This window comes from Heliangelus exortis, chromosome 8 (genome assembly GCF_036169615.1).
Source record: "Heliangelus exortis chromosome 8, bHelExo1.hap1, whole genome shotgun sequence".
Lineage (NCBI taxonomy): Eukaryota > Metazoa > Chordata > Aves > Apodiformes > Trochilidae > Heliangelus > Heliangelus exortis.
Genome location: NC_092429.1, coordinates 22,525,899 through 22,548,148, shown reverse-complemented (window position 1 = coordinate 22,548,148; position 22,250 = coordinate 22,525,899). Strand labels below are relative to the sequence as shown.

Sequence of the window (22,250 nt, the reverse complement as noted above, 5' to 3'; positions counted from 1 at the left end):
CCTTGGAAACCCCTGGCCTCCTTGACTGGAGCAGCAATATCTAGCGGCGTATCCTTAACCGTACCTGATGGAGCAGAAAGAAAGGACCCTCTAATTAATTAAGTGTGCCCAAACGGAGGAGGTTTAGTCATTTCTGAGTTTTGTTGATTCTGCCCAATTACTCCTAACGGCGTCATCGAGCTAAGGTAGAGATGGGAATTAACAAACAATATTTTTTGTGTCTCTGGCTTGGACTGACGCTCTGCCACTGCACCTGCAGACAGTCTTTCGGTGAACTCGAAACAGCAACTGTGCGGGAGGAGAGAGGAGCGGTGCCCGCACTCGCAAGGCCCGCAGAGGGGGCACAGCCCCCTCGGGGGGTGCGGTGTCCCCACTTCAGCCGCCCGGAGGGAGAGGGGCCCAGCGCCCCTCGGGGGGTCCCCCCAAGCCCCTCCTTTCCCCGGTGATCCCCGATGAGTTTGACCGTCCTCAGCCCGGCAGGGACACGGGCACAGAGGCGACAGCGCTCTGAGGAGGGTCCGCTGGGGCGGCCCGTGCCTTGCAGGGTGGGTGGGCGTCGGCGGGTGTCTTCGTCTGACAAAGATGACAGGGGCGACACAGGCGACACCCGTCTTTGGCGACACGGGAGCCGTGGGAAACGCAGGCTGTTTGAAAGAGAGCATACGCAACACGAAACTGAGGCAGGGTGCGTCACCCCTGCCAAAATATCTGGACGGGAATAAAGGATATTTCGCTCAAAGGAAAAAAACCACCACCAACAACAAAAAAACAACAAAACCCCCCCAAACAAACAAACAAAAAAAAAAACCCCAACCAATCAACAACAAAAAGAAACAAACAGAAAAACAAATATAAAAGCCAAACAAAACTAAATAAAAAAGACAAGCTACCAACAAAAATAAATAAAAATCCCAACAAAACACTAACACTAACCCTGAACGTGCCAGTAGAGTGGAAATACCGTATTGTAACTATTAGAAATAAACTCGTCTCTTGCTGAGATTTCTTTCCCTCAGCCCACAGCGACCACCACGACCTCCCACTCCAGGCAGACTCACGCTTGTGGCAACTCCTGGGCGCAGGGTGTGTAGGGAGCAAACCCACTCGCAGAGGGGTTACCCCCGTCCCGGAGCGCGGCCGCCCCCCTCCTAAACAACCTCGGCGCCGCCTCTTCCATCCGCAGGAGACTCCGCAGCGCCCGGCAAAGCCGCCCGCCCCGCGACGGGTCTGGCCCACCCGGCCGGGCCGCGCTGCCCTCCCCCGGGGCTTGGGGTGAGCAGGACGCGACTTGGCCCGTCTGCCGGAGCATCCCGGGGCACCGAGAAGGGGCGACGGGAGGCAGGAGAGCCCGAAAAAAAAGCTCCCGTGTCCCGGATTGAATCACCTTGTTTATTTTTTCCTGGTGGCTTGTTGTACTAATTGACTTGTTTTCTCCAAGGAAAGCTTACCTCTCCCTCCTCCTTCCCCACACACGGATCAGATTGGTGTCGGGGTTTTGGGGTTTTTTTTTGTTTGTTTTTTTTTCCAGACCAGGAGTGTTCTGTAGGAGACTACGGCTTGTGGAGGGATCTACCCATTTTAAGGGAGATTCCCTCACCCCTTTCAGTCTTGTCGGTTTTATAGTTATTATCATCTTATTAAAACACACACACATACAACACATTGATTTCCATCCAAAAGGGCTAATTACATTACTTCATTACTTACAGTAAATAGCAGCCCTGCTGTCCAGGGTCTAGTGCGCCAACAGAGAAAAAAAAAATCCCGATTTATTTCACTTGATTGACTTCATCTTTGTGTGAAATTGTGTTTTATGAGCTGTATTCTAGCACTCGGAAGAATGTAGCCACATTCAATCTGCAAATAACATTAATTTTAGCTACTTAGGGGGAGAGAGAAGGGAGGAAACTGGCTGCCTGAATCTTGGGTTACATGGAAGAGGTGATTCGAGGAGCCCCTGAGGATGTCCCTGGGATGCTTTAGAAAGGAAGTGGGGGCTGGGGTACTTCTTTCACTAGTCGCGCTCAGGTTTGGTGTGGAGCGTCCCCCAGGGAACAAGGAGCGCAAAACTGCCGCCAGGAAGATCCTTCAGTAGGGATCGAAGTGTCAGGAAACAGCCGGCAGCTGTTCCAGGGAAAGGCGAGGAAGAGTAGTGTGAAAAGTAAGTAGGGAAATGGGAAAAGGAGGGGAGGGGGAGCAGAGAGAGAGAGAGATTAGTCGGGAAGGAATGCACCGTCCAGTCCCCTGCACACAATGATCTCTCGAAGCCCGCAGCCGGGGAGCGGGCGAAGGGAGAGAGCCCCACCAGGACGTACCCGGACCGCTCCGCGCCCTCCCGCTCAGTCGGTGGCGGGGGCTATCCCCGCAGGCTGCCCGCAAAGGGTGCCGGAGGTCCTACTGCTGGCCCGGGCAGGGGTCCCGCGGGACTGATGCTTCCCGGCGGCAACAGGGCGGGTAGAGTCCCGGTAAACTCTCGATTCGCCCGGGATTTGAGCCGGCGCCGCCGTGCCCTCCGCAATCCTCTCCCGCCGTCTCGCCTACCCACCCCTTCGGCGACCGCCAGGCCCGGGGCGCTGGGAGCGGTCTGACCGTTCCGTCCAGCCTCGGCTACCCCACAGAATGCGCTTCTCCTCCCTCTCCCCTCCCCACGGTGGAGCCGGTAGCGGCCGTGCCAGCCCGAGGGGCCGCGGAACGGAGCTTCCGCCGCCGCGGAGCGGCTCCGAGGGGAGCGGGGCCCCCGGGCCACCCTGCCCCTTTCCAGGCGCCGTGGCCGCCAACTCCCGGGACTCCGTGTTTGGGGGAGGTAATAAACCCCACCCCACCCACAGCCCCGACGGTAATGTTTGTCACTGCTTGCCCATCACTAGGGGTTGAGAGGAGTATGACAGGTCTTTGTTGTCTGAATAAAAATCAGTGGCGGCTCAAGGGAGAGAACTCCTCCTACTAGATTATCAAAAATGGGCTGGCTTTAGTCTCTTAACAAATTGGACAGAGCTCCGGAAAGCAGCAGTCCCATATCCAACCTACAGGCACTGGGAACTTTAAAGCAACCAGGGACTGCTGAAAATAGCACTTCTTTTTGCTTTCTTTGTATTCAAAACTATATCCTTTCCCGACCGATTCTACTGCCCCACGTCCAAGTCTCTCCAGTCGGGAGCCGCAGCTCTCCAGAACAGTAACAGATCCTTTAGCTCGCTTTTATTATTTTATTTTTTAAATTAATTACTATTACATTTTCTCCCCCTTGTTTGTTTTCTGCACATCTTCAGGAAGCCCTCGGTGCTTGTGCAAAGAGAAGCTCCTATTGCAACCTCCATCCCTGCACTGTGCTCCTCGGTGTAAACATTTTGGATGATCTAAAGACTCTGGGGTCTGTATATGGAAATAGTGGGGTGCAGAGCAGAAGAAAATACTTGTCCTTTCCGTCCCCCAGCCATGCTTTTCCACGGGATCTCCGGAGGCCATATCCAAGGAATCATGGAGGAGATGGAGAGGAGATCCAAGACCGAGTCCCGCCTGGCCAAAGGGGGACAAATGAACGGCCGAGAAACGGTAAGAAAGGAGCTGACAATCTTTGAAAGGCAGTCTCTGCAAGCATGGACCCGCAGCGAGATAAACCACGGCTTTGGGGAAGAGAAAGGCTCTCCTTCCCCTTGCCCCTTCCCTGCCACCCCTTGCTTGTAGAGACCCTTCCGAGGCTCCCTGTAAACACACACGGAATGCTGAGGGCTGTTCTGGCCAGGATGTGTTATGCGTTTGTCTAATCGATGTGGTTGTGTATAATCTCTGGAGTAACGGGGAAATAGATTTCAAACCTTAGCAGTGACGGGTTTTCAGTCCTTACAGCGAAGCAGGATTTTCCCCCTGCTTGCCTCGCTGCGCCCGCGCGTCCCCGTTCGAGCAGGACTGCAGCTGGAGTTTCTGAGGTGTGCTTTACTTTTTTGCACTCCTGGCACCTCCTAAATCCAACCGCAAACCGCGACCGCTTACTTTTCGTAACCATTTTTGGTCTGAAGTGTGGGTTTGATGCAAAGAGGCACTCCTCTCTCTGCATGTTATGCCCGCCGACTACTTTCTTTAGGAGTAATATCTCCTCTTAGTCAAAGGACTGACCAAAGTCTTAACAAAGGTACTAAGGGGTGTTTGAGAAGCCTGAGTGTCACACTGTGTTTCGTGCTAAGGGAGATTCCCCTTTCTACAACTTGTAGGGCTTCCGCCGATCGCGCACAAGGCTCTGCACACAAAGTAACGGCCTGGAAAACTACTTTAAGGCTTTGAGCCACAGAGTCCTTCCCTCCCCACCCCCTCACCCCCCAGTCCCCACATCCCCCCCCCCCCTCCCCTTCTTCTCTTAAATAAACTGTCGCTTTGTTATAGGAGGATTTGCAATCTAAATTCAAGTCGCCTTTTCAATTGCTGAAAAAAAGTGGGCGAGGAACACAACTTTAGATTGGAAAGTGAACGCGGAGTTGCCACTTTAAAACAGTTGTGACTTTAGGACAAGATGTTTGGGATTTTGTTTCCCTGTTACTTTATCAGCAAACGCTGCCCCATGTTTCACGGCAGAGCTTTTGTCTCCGCCGTCCCTCCGTCTCCCTTTGTCCCGAGCGACACTCCTCGTGGGGAGAAGGTTAATAGGAACTTGCAGAAGTTTGCTGATGGAAAGATACCAATTTTAGCTGAAATCACCCTGTGACACCTTTTTGGCCACGTCCCTAGCCAGTTTGGTGAGCACTGATGCTCACTGCTCTTTACACCGTCCACCTGTTTCCTTTCTCTTACTTCTGCTTTACATGTCCTGGTTTTCTTTAGAGATGGGTCTGGGGCTGGTTTAAGCACGGATGAAAATTTACCAGAAAATCAGTGCAAGCCTCTGCCCTAAACTTTTGGTGCAGGAAAACAGTATCTCCCTACTTTAGGATGCTGCTCTTGTGAAGAACTCCAAGATTAAAACCCTCAAGTAAGGAGGAAGTTACAGACTTTAACTTCGGGACCTCAGAAAAAAAATGGGGTCTGCTTTTCTTGCTGAGAGGCCTAATCAGTTGCCTTGACATATTGAAATTACATTATATCGTTAGGAGCGGTTTAATGGGATAAACGCGAAAGCTGAATGGCAGTAAATACTTTTCTAGGGGATGGTCCCAGTTCCTCCTCAAACTTCCCTCCAGGAGCAGAGAATTTGGTCCCAGTCTCTTTGTACAAGCTCCGGGCCCTGCGCAGGAGCCGTCCCCAGCCCGGTGTGCTCGTCTGTCTTTCTCTTCTTGTCTCATCCCCTTGTGGTGTGGTTGTTTTGCAGAACATGCCCCCCATGAGCCCCGAGAAGCCTGCTTTGTGTGCTGGTTGTGGAGGGAAGATATCAGACAGATATTACCTGCTGGCTGTTGACAAACAATGGCACCTCAGGTGTCTTAAGTGCTGTGAATGTAAACTGGCTTTGGAGTCAGAACTCACCTGCTTTGCCAAGGACGGCAGTATTTACTGCAAGGAGGATTACTACAGGTACAGCAACCAGTCCCCATGGGTTCAAACGCATATCCCCTCACAAGGCATTATGAACCGAAATTTTTTCCCCATGGGCTTTCAAAGGTAGTTTTGCGCAGTCAGCGTTCTTTAATCATGTAAACATGTCCCCTGCGAAAAGTCTCAGGAGTTTAAAAACTGAACGGATGGACAGGGGACACGCCGACTGAGCATGTGTGGCGGAGCACAAGCGCTGAAAGAGAAGACCTCGGGTCTCCCGCTGCTCTGCGTTGTCCCTCCGTAAATACCGGCGTAAGACCCAACCAAAGTTCCCCTCTGCCCGCCCGTAGGTCGCCGGTTTAACCGCGGGGCGGGGAGCACTCCCGGGGCTGGCGCGGCGGGAGGGGCGGCAGAGACCCGTGGAGGGTGCCGGGCGGCCGGGCCCCGGGAGCGGCCACTTTTTATCCCTCCTTTTCAGCTTTCCCGGGGTTCAGCTCCACCCGGCCCTTCTCGTTTTTCCACGACTGGCCAGGAGAGCGGGGACGCAACTCCCCCAGCCCGCACACGGGCAGCGGGAAGGGCTCTGCAGAAGTTCGAATCGAAGAGTTCAGCCGGGAGGAAGGTGCAAGGCTCTAAGCCCGGGGTCCCGGTTACGGCTCCCCAGTGGCGGTCCCGACCAGCCGGGGCACTGACAGCAGGCGGGACAGGGCCCAGAGCCGGCAGACAGGGCCGTCCTGGGGTCGGAGAGGGAGCGACCCTGGCAGGGACAAGAGTCCCAGTGACCTCCCGTGTCCGGGAGGGAAGGCGGGCGGCAGTCGGGTAAGGTCTGCCTTTACCTTTCTAGTTGATGCCCACTTTTCTGTTTCCTTCAGAAGGTTCTCCGTGCAGAGATGTGCCCGCTGCCACCTTGGGATCTCAGCCTCTGAAATGGTCATGAGAGCCAGGGAGTCGGTTTATCACCTGAGCTGCTTCACCTGCACCACTTGCAACAAGACTCTGACCACAGGGGATCATTTTGGCATGAAGGACAACCTGGTTTACTGCAGGGCACACTTCGAGTCCCTTTTGCAAGGAGAGTATCCCCCACAGCTGAGCTACACCGAGCTGGCAGCCAAGAGCGGAGGGCTGGCCCTGCCTTACTTCAACGGCACTGGCACAGTCCAGAAGGGGAGGCCCAGGAAAAGAAAGAGCCCTGCCTTGGGAGTGGACATCGTCAACTACACCTCAGGTGGGGAACGCACGCCGAACCTCCTCCTGCTCCTCCGAAAAGAGCGTTCTCGGGCTTCCCCTCGGCTAGGCAGTGCATGAGTAACTCAGCCAGGCCAAATCCTGCTTAATCATTGGAAAATCAATCAAACAGCCCTCTGAGGGCTGGAGCGTTTGCAGGAGAGCTAACAGCAGCCCTCCTCAAAGGCTGTCTTTGCCTATTAATATCAAGCATGCAAACTTAGTCACTTCCCAGAGTAAAGAAAAAAAACAAAACCAACCAACGAAAAAAAAAATTTAAAAAAATCCCAGCCCCATCATAGCATTCTTTCTCTATAAAAACTTCAGAGATGCTGTTATCATTAGTTGTGTTTTACTAGCAAAGAGCACTTCAGCACTTTGACCTCAAATTAGAAGTGAACGGCTCAGAAAAAAAAAAAAAAAAAAAAAAAAAAAAAGGAAGTTACAGTATATGGTTCCTACAGTTCCAGTGCAGTATACACATAAGTACAGATATTAATTTTATAGGAATTAATTCTTCAGGCTAAATAATCCTGTTTTACTGTCACATAAATGATCCAACTGTACAAGAAGCCAGCGAATAAATATTGCTCCCTGTAACTAAGCCCTAACAAAAGTAATTAAGGAGAATGGCTTCTGCTCTCTCAACGGCAGGAAAGGAGCAAGTGTTGCTCCGTATAAAACTTCTTCCCTAGCTGCAGTCCCTCAAGTACCCAAACCGTGCCTAAACAAAGTGTCAGGGGACAGAGGTGAGGGGGTTTCAGGAATGATCAAGCAATGCAAGCGGTGCTTCATTAGGTGGAGGACGAAAGCAGTAAGGGTAAATCCGAATTAACAAGCTACCGACTCCAAAAATTAATGAAACTTAAGCTCCCCATGGACAGTAACGAGGAAAGAAGGGTGTGGGAAGCAAGAGCGGTGCAAGGCGTCTCCCTGTGAAGCGGGGCAGGGGCAGGGAGCAGGGGGCTCCGGTCTGGGCAGCGGCAGAGCGAACCTCTGCGAAACACTGGCCCCGCCGGAGAGCAGAGGGAGGGGTCAAGGCCTCCCCTTCCAACAAGGTCAGGTCGATAAAAGTGCACTGCTTTCGGCCCGGAGCTTTCTTCCATCCACCCAAGTTCAACCCGCCGACATTGAGATTCATAAGCGATCCTCCCCCCGCTCCCCGCAGCCCCTCCATCCCTCCCCCGGCAACTCCTCTGGGGCTGCATTTGAAACGGGCTTTAGCTGGGAACTGGGTAGCTCTGCAAGGCTATTTCAACTCCTCTGATGCGTAGACCTTGGAGGCAGGGTAATCACTGCACTAATTGTTCCTTGTTAATTGAAGATGACATTGGAATCCCTGGCTACGGAGCGGTTTCCAATCAATCCTGAAAGCTGCTAAAGAAAAGGGAACCTGTAGCGCAGCCAGGATTCATTCAGCCCCGGCTTCGAATGGTGTTTCTCGTACGCCTGCTCTTCCGTCTGCACTCCCTCTGATCCGCACACCATCATCCAACACCCCCAGCTCCATAAATATAAATATTTCTAAGGAAAATTCATAGTCAAAGTTAGGGTCAGAAATTAGGGAAAGATGAAAAGTTGTGGAAATGGTAAAACACTCCCTTAAACTTCATGACGGGACTCAGAAGGGACTCTATTTATGAACGACGACGTAGCTTTTGTGTGGTAGTCTTAAAACTCCTCTTTACAACAATGGGTCATATAGGATGTACCACAGAGTCTAATGAGATTAAAAATACTGATAATTTTGAAAATGCATTAATTGAAAATACGCTCACTAAGATCTCACAGAAGCCTCCGGGCAACGGAGAGAAAAAACAAAAAAAACCCCACAACCCTCATCCCGACCTCCCCAACCCCCCCCCCAACCAAGCAACCAAAAAAACCCCGCTCGATTCGGATGCTTTGTACCCAGGCTAGAGGACTGACAAATCTGATTTGTTAGGAACGTGATGATTTTTTTTTTTTTTAACTTAAAAAAAAAAAAAAAAAAAAATTAAAGCATTGTTTAGCAGCGTTCAGGGTTGACACATCATCTCGAGAAAATACAGTTTTCAGCCAAACTGTGCATCCGGTGCAAACGACTCCAGCTCACTGCGCTCCAGATCCAGGGGGAGGAAAACGAATCCCTTAACAGTTACGAAATGAATTGCAGTAGATGACATCGCTTCTCGAAAGAAAAAAAAAAAAAATTCTAAATAATTGGCAGTCACTTTCCGACATGCATTTTGCGTTCCCTGCCCCGCGATTCAGTAACTGCTCTTGCACGTAATCGTTTACAAAGAGCAACCAGTCAACAGAAAACGAAACGCTGGATACAAGACTGCCACTTTTGGAGGGAGAAGGAACCTCTAACCCAGCCCGCAGCCTGCAGGGCTCTTTCTCCTGGGCATTCGCTGCGGTGCGTGCTGCCCTCCCGCACGGCGGGACAGCCCCGCGCAGCCCCGCACCGCGGAACGGGCTTGAGGAGCAGCGCGGTTCCGCCCTGCCAGCCCCGGTTCTGCCCTACCGAGCTGAGCAGAAAAATCTGCATATTCACAAGCGATCTGGCAGTACCTGCCTCAGATTTGCGCGCACGTTTTGTTTCAGGGGAGCTTAGCGCTGGGCCGGGATGGAAATTCAGATTCTGTTGCCGGAACTACAACAGCTTTTCTATTCTGCTGTTCCTTTAGCAGTTTAATTTCTGTTTCTCAGCTCCTCTGTTGTAAAGTGGAAACACAACAATAAATAACTCAAAATGTTATGAGGTAAAAGCCACTCATACTTGCGAGCTGTCTGGAATGTATGTGAAAAATGGAAGAAACTATTCAAAAGTACTTAAAACATTCAAGGCTTTCTCTGTACTGCCTCTTATATCATAGAATTAATATATATTTTGAGGGAAACTGTGATGACTTACAGGCCACAGGATATAGAAATGAGATGGTGAAGAAGATTTCCCTAGGAAAATATTTCACACAGCTGTTACTCAAAGAACTGTTTACTTTATTTAATTATATAAATGTATGTGTGAAAAACTGAAGAATTCACTAGAAGTCTTGGCAATAAAAAGCAAACTGTTCCAGCTCTCTCCAAAGCAAAATTAAACAACCTCCCAATCCTGCTGCAAAGAAATGAACAATAATGTCTTGCCCGATTTTTTGCTCCCCCTTAGTTATCTTAGTTTAGATAGTATAAAACTCTGCTCTCTGCTGTGGCTGAACCACATAATGCTGTTTTACTCATGTAAAATAGAGAGTTAGCTAATCATTGTACAAACTAGGATCACCTGAGGATTCATGGAGCCTTCTTTCCATTTTCTCCTGAAAATAAAAACCAAAATAAAGTAGACCACAGACAAAAAAAAAAAAAAAAAAAAAAAAAAAAAAAGCAGATCACAGAAACAAAGGCAGTGAGGAGGACAGAGGAGCCCGAGGAAGTTTGTTTTGCTGCTGTAAAACTCAGCAAATCCAGGAAAACCACACAAAAAACCAGCTTGCAGCTATCTGAAGTCAAACCTGAGGACTGAGTTCTGATTTATGTCAGCTCATAAGTCACGGCCCACGTAATGTGACTGAAGACAGTGTGACTGGTTGTGAAAACAAGTAGTAAATACAATCCAAATTTGGTCTGAAATTGTTTTTAAGGCAACTTTCAACTCCTGGTATTTTCAGAAGTGTCAGCTTACTTTGTTTGAAAGTTCAGATACACTTCTTACCAAGACTAGAAGCAAATCTAGCTATAATTAAATATTGACCCAATTTTCTGTCAAAGTGTTGTCTTACCAGCATCTCTTTGAGTTGACTTGTCTTTTAATTCAAAAGAGAGAACAACACCAAGGAGCTTTTTATTTTCTCCTCATTTCAAGTTGCTTTGTTGCTTTTGCTGTATTGTGTGCTTTCCCTCTTTCTCCTCCTCTCTTTTATTTATTTATTTATTTATTTTAGAAGTAGGAATCAATTAGGCCCAGTAAATAATCAAAAAACTATTGGAAAACAGTTAAAAAATTCAAATGAGCAATTAATGTAACTTGGTCTTGTTTACAGACATTCTGAAAGATTTTCTAATTAGCTGTTAATAGTCCCTGCTATGACACCATTTTTTTTCCTGCGTGACTGAGATATCTTTATAAAATGAGATCATATAAGTTGGTAACCAGTTTTCTTAACCTGAAAAGAAAAATACAGATGTCTGTCCTACCTTTTTTTGCCAGTGCTGTCATATCTTTCCTCAATATGAAGCAACAATGCCACAGTTCCCTAACAGCTGCAACCCTTGGGTACAGTTCACACCCATAAAAATGTAATCTGAAACAAATTAATCTTTCACAGACACTTCAAAAATCCTGAATCAGGGAAATTCTTTTAAAGTTTTGAGCCCGTAGTTGGTTGGTTGTAAATATTCTAGAACAACACCAAGAGCTACTGCTAAATGGGGTTGAGATGGAAAAACTGAATCAAGCCTTATTGTAACTGCTTTCTAGACATGTTCTACAAACGAAGGTTTCTGAGCAGTTCATATAAACTCTCAGACAGAGTCCAAAAGCATTTATTTTAACAGCCAAAACATCCAGATTTTATGCTTTCTTGATCAACTGTCATAACAAAATTTCTCGCTGTGCATCTTTTTTATAGGTGCTTGTGATTTCTGGGAAAAGCTGAGGAAGATTCAAAATGCTCATTTGACCTTTATTCCTCTCTCAAGCTAAGAGTATTTCACTGAGTGAGATTTCAAAATCTGAAAGAAATTTTGAATGACTCTTTGAATGCCCAAAGCAAAACTATCACCACAGGGAAAAGAATTGTTTGAAAATAAATGCCAAAGGAGAAAGCACTTTCTAAATCTGCTCTTAGTAGGTACAGGCCTGGGGAACATAATATGTTTTAAGAATAGGAAAAGGGCAGCTCTGGATCTTTTTTGTCTCATTTCATTACCACATCTGCACTTCTCCTTGCACCATCTTAGCCCTTGCTTGCTTGCTTGCTTCCAAACAGCATGTGACTCAAGACTTTTGCCTCGATAAATTTATTCTCCAGGATGTGTAGCCACTAACTTCTTGTTTCATGTTGTTTATTGAACAGGTTGTAATGAGAATGAGGCAGATCACCTGGACAGAGACCAGCAGCCTTATCCCCCATCCCAGAAGACAAAGCGCATGCGCACCTCCTTCAAACACCACCAGCTTCGTACCATGAAGTCCTACTTTGCCATCAACCACAACCCAGATGCCAAGGACCTCAAGCAGCTTGCCCAGAAAACAGGCCTGACCAAGAGAGTTCTGCAGGTAAGAAGCCACATCACGGGCTTGACAGACTTTTCCCCCACCCCTGCCAGTCAACAGCATTTCCCTTACATGTAATGATACCACTCTATGTAGAAATAACTTCTGGTAGGTGTGTCCCTAGCGGGTGTGCAGAGAGGTATGGTATGGTACATGGCAGGCGTGCCACCCCAAAGCAGCCAAATACTGAAATATATTTTGTCATTAGTTGCATCCTCAACATGAGGGAACTCTCTCCAGAATCTACCAACCAACCCAGTAGACAGCCTGAGATCTGCAGTCTCTCTGTGGTGACCTTATTAAGAGACGTGGTGGCATTCCTGTTCATTTTATACACACTGGGTGAAGCCTCTGGGCTCCCCTGATGTAGCTAATGTGGCCCCTCAGTGAGCACATCCCCTGGTACATTGGAAGGAAGCTTTGACCTCCAGGATCAGCCAGCTCCCTCTCTCAATGCCTGTTAGACAACTGTTATCATTAACAGCTTACATAGTGAAAAGTCACTTCCTTGGGAAGGACAGCCTGGCAAATTAGATTTAAAAAGTCACTATAGAGTATGAGCTAGCTCAGTGAATAAAAAGCAAGATGTCTGTTACATGTAGAATGCCAAAGAAGGGCAGCAATCGAGCTAGAAGGAATCTGTCTGTGTTACATTTCACCTAAAAAATTTTCAGTGACTTAGAGAACAGAAAGGGAAGGTGACCCATCTGAACCAGCTGTATGGGAGGGGTGGCGTCATCACCCCTCCTTCCTTTTCAGTCTTAAAAATTACAAACTTTCAGCCTTGACAAAAATCTCCTCACTCACCCTTCGCCTCAGTCTCTATAATGGTTCTTTACCTGAAACCTGCTACACTATATAGCCACGAAGAAACTTGCTTTCTTGGGGTGAGCGAGCCAGCAGATTTTTCTTAAGGCTGCTCTGTGAGGTCTGCAACATCCCACTGAGTGCCTGTAGCACTGGGCCCTGTATGCAGGGTCCCACCTGCGAAAGGAGCAAGTGAAGCTGTGGAGAGAGCCTTAGTCGATTTGCCACAGGAAAAAAAAAAACAAAAAACCCAAAAAACCAAACATTAAAAAGAAAAGAAAAATACTTAAAAGCAAGAACAAAGACAAAAAATAAGCAAAGCGAAACAAGCATCGGTAAAGAAATCCATTGGGATTGGTTTGCAGGTTTGGTTTCAAAACGCAAGAGCCAAATTCAGAAGGAACCTTTTGCGGCAGGAGAATGGGGGTGTCGATAAAGCTGATGGCCCCGCACTTCCGGCACCGCCCTCAGCAGACAGCGGCGCACTCACTCCACCCGGCACTGCGACCACTTTAACAGACCTGACCAATCCCACTATCACTGTAGTGACATCAGTGACCTCTAACTTGGACAGCCACGAATCCGGGAGCCCCTCACAAACTACCTTAACGAACCTTTTCTAACATTTCCGTTTGTTTTTTTATTTTATTTTTTATTTTTTTTTTTTTTTTTACTCTTCCTTTTCTTCTTTATTATAATAATAATAATAATTATTTTTATTATTTTCAAGTTTTTTTGTTTTTTTTTTTTTTTCAAATAACAAACCCACAACAAAATATTTTGGAAAAATAAACAGCTTGATGTGTAGCATCTGCAGCCACTTGGCAAATGAGTTTGAAATAACATGTTGCTATAATAAATGAACGTTTATTGTTGTTAAATTGTTCTCCATTTTTAAAAATTAATCAAATAACTGAAAACAAGGTTATGAATCGTCCTAATAAGTGCCTCTTAAAATTGTATGTTACTTATTTCCAGGACCTTGAAAAAAATTACTGCCACATTTAAAAAAAAAAAAAAAAAGATTCTTTCCCCTCCTTGAAAACTAGAAAAAAATCAGTTTAATTATGACCAAAAGGACGCTGCTTTGCCATTGGGTGTTCACTCACCACATTCAGGAACCACGAATTTAATTTTAGTTTTATAAAACATCTAAAAGTTTTGCATGATTTATTTTTAAAAGGCTGAAAAATGAATATGAGTTGAATTAATCATTCAAACAGCCAGACTGCGAGTGCCAGTGCTTTTTTTTTCCCCAATGCATGAGCAGCCAGCCTGACCCTCATTGAGCACTGGTGAGGGTAGCTCAAGGTTCCTCTCCCAGTTCTTCACCCAGCTGGAAGTGGTGCCTGGATGGAGGGCTTGGAGAGGCTCAGTGATGGCAGTGGGTGAGGGGGGCAGGAGCAGGATGCTCATTTCCAAATTCCTGTCCTGTGTTTTAAGGAGGCAAAACCCCCTCAAAAATTGTGCAGAACAAGCTGAGTCCTATGTGGATGCTATTAAAGTAATTACAGCAGAATCACAACTCGGTGAGGAGTCACTGATCTGAAATATTGCATAGAGAGGAGTTTTCATTTTTGTCTGTCAAGCAGCCCTGATTTGGATTTAAAATAAAATAAGTGTGTTTAGCTCCACGGCCTTGTTACTGTACCACTAAAGCAGGCAGGAGGTTGCCCCGCTACTTTAATGAGCTCAAAAATAATTACCAAAAAGGCTTATGCACGTGTACTGTTGAAATAAGGTTTTGATAAACCCTATTTTTCAGGGGAAATGGAAATAAGCAAAATATAATTTCTTAAGATGTCTAGGGAAAATATTTCAGCACAATTTATTATTTTGAATTTATTTTAGGTGTTTCCTGAGACTGTGTCAGACATGTTGTTTAACACATTAACTTAAAATCTTTAGCTCATTAATATCTTTAACATATCCTTTAACTTTCTAAACTTTGTATAAAAGAAAAACCGTTAGCAAAAATTCCTACAAAAATGGAAATTGGCAGTGAATGATTTGAAAGCAGAGAAACTCAGAAGCCTTGTGGATGCTGATCTGAATACATTTCTTAGTTTACAATAGTGATCTTTCTTTTTTTAATTTTATTTAAGCTAAAAGTCTGAATGGTCTGGGCAGTGGTGAATGTTCATTTGTATCATTTTATTGTAGTTGAACACCAATTAGATTGTGGAGAGTCTCAGAAACAAAACTGAACAAAAACCAGTCAAGATCTATGTCTTGCTTTTAGTGGATTGTTAAGAATGACTTTGCACATATACCCCACTTTTTAAACACCATCAAATCTCTTTTTTGGTGGTCAAAGTGGCTATTTAATATATTTTAAAGGTGTCCTTTTTGGCTGTATAAATGTGTGGTTACATATTGACAGTTCACTGCCCACATTAAAGTGCATTATTGTAATTTTTGCTCAGGGTTTTTAGAAAATTAGCACAGAAAAGTAGCTTATTTTTAAAAAAAAAGATGAGGGAAGAGATGTTAACACTGTAATAGAAGAAAGGTGTGTTTGCCATTATATATTTAGCAAGTATGGTTATCATCTTCTACGGATATTAAATCTTGACTTTTCCTATTTCTATTACCTTATGGGCATTTACCACTAACCAGACCAAACGACCTTGGTAAGGCTGAGATCTTTATTAATACACTTTTACAGGTAAAAATATTGATACTTATAAATTTTGTTCTTTGACAGAACAATATATGGTACTAGAGATCTACTTTATTAAGTAGACTAATTAAAACTCAGTTCTACTATGTGCCTTATGATATACCTTGGGAGTAAGTTTGTGAAAAATCAGGATATATGTGTTGTTTGTTAACTTAACTGTTTTAAGCCCTTTTGACACCTCACTAGTTTTGTACTGTTTTACCTCTTATTTCTGAAACTCTTTTTATGGTGTATCCTGTTAGAGGGGACAAACATGTCATAGAAAGCAGTTGTGCACTCTTTCAGATATAGTTGATAAATCCAATAATCTTATATATTGAGCTTCGTGTTTATAGTACAGTAAGTGGTCTAGCAAAATTGTCCATGTTTCTTTGTTTATTGATAAATGCATTGTATAGAAACTATTTCCCCTAAATATTTATGGACCAAACAATTGTGATATATCCTATTAAATTTGTGTGAATAAACCATTTTGAATCTAAGGAGTTTTATTTCCCATCAGTTTTCTTTTTTTTTCCTTTTTTTTTTATTTTAAACTTTTTTTTTTTTTTTTTTTAATTTTTATTTTTCTCAATTTAAAGCCTACATGTACCAGTGTGTCTCTGCTTTTACGATACCTGTGAACAATTGGTATTAAACATGGAAGCACGGCCTTTTAAGTATTTTAAAATATGGTTCCTTCTTAGGTTTTCAATTTCTTCATATTCAATGTATATGCTACTGCTGGTGCCATTTAGATTTTAGCCTTTTAACCCCTTTTTTTGAACATGCAAAGTAATGCCCCACTGATTTGATACTGAAACCCTTTCTTAGACTCCTAAAAAAGCCAGAAAACTAGCAGCTAAAGTAATTGCATGACAAATATAGCCTCAATAATATGATGAAATGAATCAAGATTTAATGCTAGGTATATTGAACACAAAATAGAATTGCAGACCCCGAAAAGCCAGGTTGCTCTGTAGTTTAATAAATTGTCACTATGATTTCTTTCAGGGAGAACAAATCATGGGGCATTACAGCCAAACATCCCGACGTTTGAAAATTCCCTAAAGTATTAAAAGAAGGGGAAAAGTTTGATCGGAAATCCACTGCAGTGAAGACAAAGACAATATTAGGTTATGATAATCATACATTAAAAAATTTATTGAGCCAAAAAATAAAAATAAAAGACTTGATGTCATTTCCTGAATGTTAACAAAACCTATGTTATTTTATGGTGTCTAATTAACAGAACTGAAGGCTTCAACAAATTGTGTGGTATTAAAAATAAATTTAGAGAAACTATGTATAAAACCAGAGCAACCTGGCAGCAATCTACCCAGCCCATATTTGAAGAAAACTTTTCTTAAATAAAATCACATTTGTCAAGCACAAGTACTTGTAAAATAAAATCTGAATGCATTCATTCCACTTGCTTGCTAATGAGTACTAATCATATCTGTTAAATGGATTTTTGTAAATTCAAAGAGAACTTTTCACTCATTTGAGATCATAGGAATCAAAACCCAGTAACTTTAGTACTATTGTTTCTGAAGCTTTTTTTTGTTTTTTTTTTTTTCAAATGAGACAACTCTGCATGCACTTTTCCATCTGTCACATATAGTGTACATTTCTGTATGATGAATTTCTCTCTGATGTTTCTTGTATAATAGCTTTCATTAATAAACATTTCATTTGATGCAAATATAGTTAACGTTATGTAAACACACAGCTAATTGCTCCAACTAATTTAAACTTTTCTTTTGAAAAGCAGTACAGTGCAGTTCCAATATATTACATATACCTAAAATCAACAAGAATGAGGTAGCAATACTCTCGCCCAGTGTAAAACTATTTACTTTGGTGTTAATTTTTTAACTTCTTGAGTAAAACTGACATGCTTAAAAAAAAATTCTCATCAACATCAACAATAAAACCAACTCCCAAATTCTTCATCAATATAAGAAAGCAAAAGCACTACAGTGTGTGGAACCCATAATGAGTTTTAGAGTAATAGGGTATAGTTAGTGGATCCCTGAGCTGTTTACATGGTCACTATGCAATAAACAAGTATGTTACAGAAAGTTGGTCCTAAGACTTTCAGTCCAAATCAGAGATGATTTTTGCAAGCCAAGAAATAAGTGTAACAATAACCAGTTCTTAGTAATGAGGTTTTGTAATTGTTAAGCAACTATTTGCAGAAAGAGTTTTAAAAATATATTCTTATTTAGCTGTATAGCCAAAGTGTATGTTAAACAAATTAACATATAAAAGACTTGCCAGAAAATCTTCCGTTAAGATGACATTTTTATTATATACTAATGAACCCTATGTAAACAATGTAACTTTTATGAATGATGGACATTAAATATTTCACTTACGTGTTTCCTCAGCATTTTTGCATGTTTTCTTAAACTTTCCCAGTTTCTGAATTCTAAAAAGGAAATCATATGATTATTAGCAGCATAACAGAAAGTTACACACAGATTGCTGCAGCAGTCTCTGGAAGCCAGTAACCAAGAGTGTTCTAATGGCAATAAAAAGGTATCATTTATTGGTGGCAATTATGGGAAGCATTGTTTAAACAACAGTTTTATAGTATGTTGTAAAGTTCCATTGAAAAAGGTTAGCATGGTGGACTCAATTCAAATCAGCTTGATCAGAAATTTAAGTAGATTGTGAAATTCTTAAACAGACCTTTACACATATTTATTACTGCAGAAAGTAAGTGTATGTAGGAAAGCAGTTATTCATGTCACAGCCACAATGTAGTTTCCCCCTGTTGTCCATAGGAAAATATTGGAAACATTAATTATTCAAATTGGTAAAGAATGAGGTGGAGCTTAGGGTCAAGAAAAAAACTATGTACTATAATTTTTCTTTTGTAAATCACTGCATTCTTTAATAGCCTGGATTCCTTCTCTCCCTGATTTACTACTTACAGACATGGTTCTAGCCTGATACAGTGTCAGTGTGCTGCTTTTGTCACCTGATTTAAATGAGAAAAATAAATTAATTGGTAGCTCCAGTGAGTAGCAGTAGTAGTGAATGGCAAAATCATCACTGATTAAAGTAAAACCATTTATTTCTCTGTGTCTGATAAAACCATTATGGTTTGATTTTTCTTTATAATGCTGTTCTTTGGAGATGGTCCTGCATAGTGCTCTGATTGACCTGACTAGTTGCATTAGCTAATCCAATTTTTTTTAAAAACCTGTCTCCTGCATTAAAAGAGTAAATATTATATAAGAAAGAAAAGAAGGGAATCCTTTCAGACAAGATTTGAGAGAATGCAAGGCAAATTTAGGTTTTCAGGATTGTACCAAGTGTGTTTGGGGTCTTTTTAGTGGACACATATCCACATCTAGAAGCAGCATTTCTCTGCACTCCTGTTCTTGAAAAAGAAGTCAAATCTTGTGGCCCCAGAACATCTCACTCAGAATTACACACCAGAGAAATGGCTTGCAGGACCAAGCCAAATGACAGAAGGCTGACTCTGTAGCCCACTGAAACTGGGGAATATTCCCTGTCAGATTCTGTGGGCTTTCAGCCAGAAGCTGAATGAACATGGAGATTAAACTACTCTCTTGTCTCTAAAGAAAGCACAACCTTGAAAATGAGGCAGAATATATAGGACAGCCATGCCGTGCTGTGCTTTGGATTTCATTTTTCAGAGCTGCTAATCCAAGCACCTGGCACATGCATTAAATTGACTTCAAAATATTTCTTCCTCCTTTGCCCAAATACAGGCCACAAATTACAATACTGGAATTTCCAGAAGCTACTATAGTGTCAGAGACTTTATTCTGTTATTCTGCAATGTCGAACAATTCTTCTGCTCTTCTTACTTGACACAGACTCATCTGGACACATACCTATATACATATCCTTGTCTTGCCTTCAGATAACCAGTACTTTCATATTTATTTAAGTCATTCAACCCTATAGGAAGCAACTCTCCATGCTAACATGTTCTAGGAAAAGGCAGTTGTCAAGATTTTTCTGCTGATACTCCTCTGCAGTAAAACATTTTTCAGGAGTAGTTTTAATATTGTGAATTTGTACTTCTGGATGGTTATTTTCTTTTCATAGCTTTGAACCAAAAAAAAAACAATCTGTAGTGCTCGAAACACCTAAATGTACAGATTCTTTTGCCATTTCTTCCCCTGTAGTATCTTAAAAAAACCCTACTGCAATTATTGAATTAATGGCTTACATGTTACTGTAAGCCCTTTACAAATTTATTGCATAATAACAAATGATGTAAGATACATTCAATTATATTTTGAATTAATTTATTAATATTAGAAACAACAACTTTTTAGTTTCACTTGTTTCTGACCCAAGTGTGCTTCTGTTTTTGGACGTGGGTTTGCAAGCAAATATTCTTTAAAATTTCTGGTATTTGCTGCTTCTAGGTGTGGAGGGTCAGACAGAAGGTCTCATCTATCTTGAAAAAAATACTTTTTTTTCCAGTTTTTCCTCTTTTCAAACTGGACCTTAATAGAGAATAAAAATATTTTCAATAATTACTATAATGATAGAAACTCAAAGTTAGATGTACTTTCCTTTTGCACTTCAGTTACACACTTTAATATAGATTTCTGAGTCTGAACAGATGCACAGTGCCTTGAATCTGTGAGACTGTTGCATATAGCAAAAAAATAATTAGGGAAAGAGCAAGTTATGGAATGGCTATCAGACTGCAAATACAAGCAGTCACTGGCAGAGTTATGGTAGTTTTCTATTTATCATCTGATGAATCCTTATTTCACCATGGAGGAATTTGGACTTTCCTGAGAGTAAATCATCAAGGAGGTTGCTGCAGTCACATGCATTTTAATCCCACAACTGAGAGGAATTAAAGAACTACCTATAAAAATAATTTTTTAGGAACAATTATCTGGAAGTAACAAAATGTTGGCCAATACCCCAAAATAAGCAAAATCAAATGTAATATCAAGAAAGCTGAGAACACTAATAACTATTATATCTTAGAGGCTTAAACATAGTCAGGCTCATGATTTCTGTTAAATTAATAGAGGATAATTAAGCTTATCAGACAATACATATTCCATCACAACAAGGAGCCATGCATGTAGCATCAGTAGGGACAGTAAGATAAGTTTAGAAAGTAACCAAGTTGGCAGCTTACAGGGGAGTATTTTTGGTTTGCAAAGATATTTGCATAATTACTGCTCTGGCTGCAGCCACAAGTACTAGAAAATACCTCTCATTTTCTTTGATAGCTGTAGAGTGGAGTATTTTTTTTTACTTTATAATGAAAAGTGGGCTCCAGAAAAGAAAGTTAACTGGACTCTCTAAAGTGCCTGAGTGGCATTGGGTGCCTTTTATGTACCTGCTGGCACATTGGATATAGAATGCTGCTGCACTGATGCTCTGAGTATCAGTCTTAAAGTAGCTACTTCTTTCTTTCTGCTTTTTATTTTGAACTGTCTTGCATGAATCCCTTGCTCCTGCCATCTAACCTGGAGCAGGGAACTAGCAGGACACTAAAACCACAGTAATCAGAGGTTCAAAACAACAATTGTGAACCACTGCTGTTGTTGTGGATGGACACAGATCAAGAATCTCTCCAATTCACAATTTACCACTGAAACAGTAACATTAGAAGGCCGTGTAACTTGGAGTACTCTAATCTTTTATAAAAATCATCTAGACCCTGAGATCTTTTTGCTTGTCTTGTAACAGCAGAAGAATGCCTGTGTCCTTGAACCTGTTCAAACTGACTAAATTCAATGAATTTCCAGAACGAAGTGTTGAATTCTGGTGAAATCTAGAGCTTTTTCATTAAATAGCCTTGATATCCACATTTGTATCTGGCTAAAACAGAAAAATAGAGACCAGAACTGAAAACTGAAGTAATATATATCATCAGTGAAAAAAACAGTTCTACAGAACTAAGATTCAGTGCAGAACAGTTCTAAAAATGTCCATAGCTTTTTTGTTTGTTTCAACAAAGTAACAGGGAAATCTGTGTTAGGAAACATGCTCAGCAATAAGTGCTTTCCGAAGGTCTCTCTCTCCCTTCAGCCTCCAAAGAACTTTACCATTAAATTAAATAACTCTTCATTACAATAACCTCTTAGTTCAAGCTAGCTTAATCCTCCAGTTTCTTTTACTAATTTTTTTCAGTGCCTTTGAACATCTGTTTCCTCTGTATCATTTTTTGTCCATGTGAAGCCAACCCACCTTAACTCCTGCCTGCTTTCCTCAAGCAATTTTTATTCCTTTTATTAGTTCTCAGGCCTACCTGGTCTATATGGGTTCTGCCAAGGCCAAGGCCCTGCCCAGCCCCAGCTGGGCCCACATGCCCTGTCGCAGGGCACTGTTGAAGCTCTGGGTTTTTTTGTTTTGTTTTGTTTTGTTTTTTTGGTTGTTTGTTTTTTTTTTTCTTTTGTGTTGGCTCTGTTCTGTGCCTGGGGTTCCTCTGCCCTCCCTCTTAGCACAGAGCTGAAGAAAAAGCTGAAGCAAAAGCCTGGCCGGAGAGGTCCTGGCTGCACTACACAGCACACTGGGCACCAGAACCCTGATAAGAAAAAAAAAAAACTAATTTAAGCTCCTCTTTCTACTTCCAAGCTGCATGATCCTGGTTGTGGAAACATTTCTGCATGTCTTTAACTTCCTTATCCTGTGTCATATAACAGAAATGCATTTAAATGGATTTTTTTTCACTACTGAACTTAACTGGAGGCATAAACCAATAGAATCAGAGTTTAGTGTATAATTTATACCAACTCTGTTTCCTTCTAAAAGACTAAAGATTTTTAGGTATGTTAATAGAGAACTAGTCAAATATCCATAAAGGTGCTG

The 22,250-nt window shown here is 42.8% G+C and overlaps 1 protein-coding gene across 2 annotated transcripts; it reads left to right on the top strand.

Annotated features, from left to right (window-relative positions):
• Window positions 1-2,994: 2,994 nt before the first annotated feature.
• Window positions 2,995-17,801, top strand: LHX9 (LIM homeobox 9). Of its 2 annotated transcripts, none has more exons than XM_071751042.1 (5): window positions 2,995-3,552; window positions 5,297-5,499; window positions 6,333-6,688; window positions 11,748-11,950; window positions 13,120-17,801. In XM_071751042.1, the coding sequence occupies exons 1-5, from the start codon at window positions 3,379-3,381 to the stop codon at window positions 13,375-13,377; spliced, it is 1,194 nt and encodes a 397-aa protein (XP_071607143.1). In that variant the 5' UTR covers window positions 2,995-3,378; the 3' UTR covers window positions 13,378-17,801. The 2 variants fall into 2 exon arrangements, with proteins under 2 accessions (XP_071607143.1, XP_071607144.1); XM_071751043.1 differs by having other exon boundaries at window positions 16,431-17,110.
• The last annotated feature ends 4,449 nt before the right edge of the window (window positions 17,802-22,250 follow it).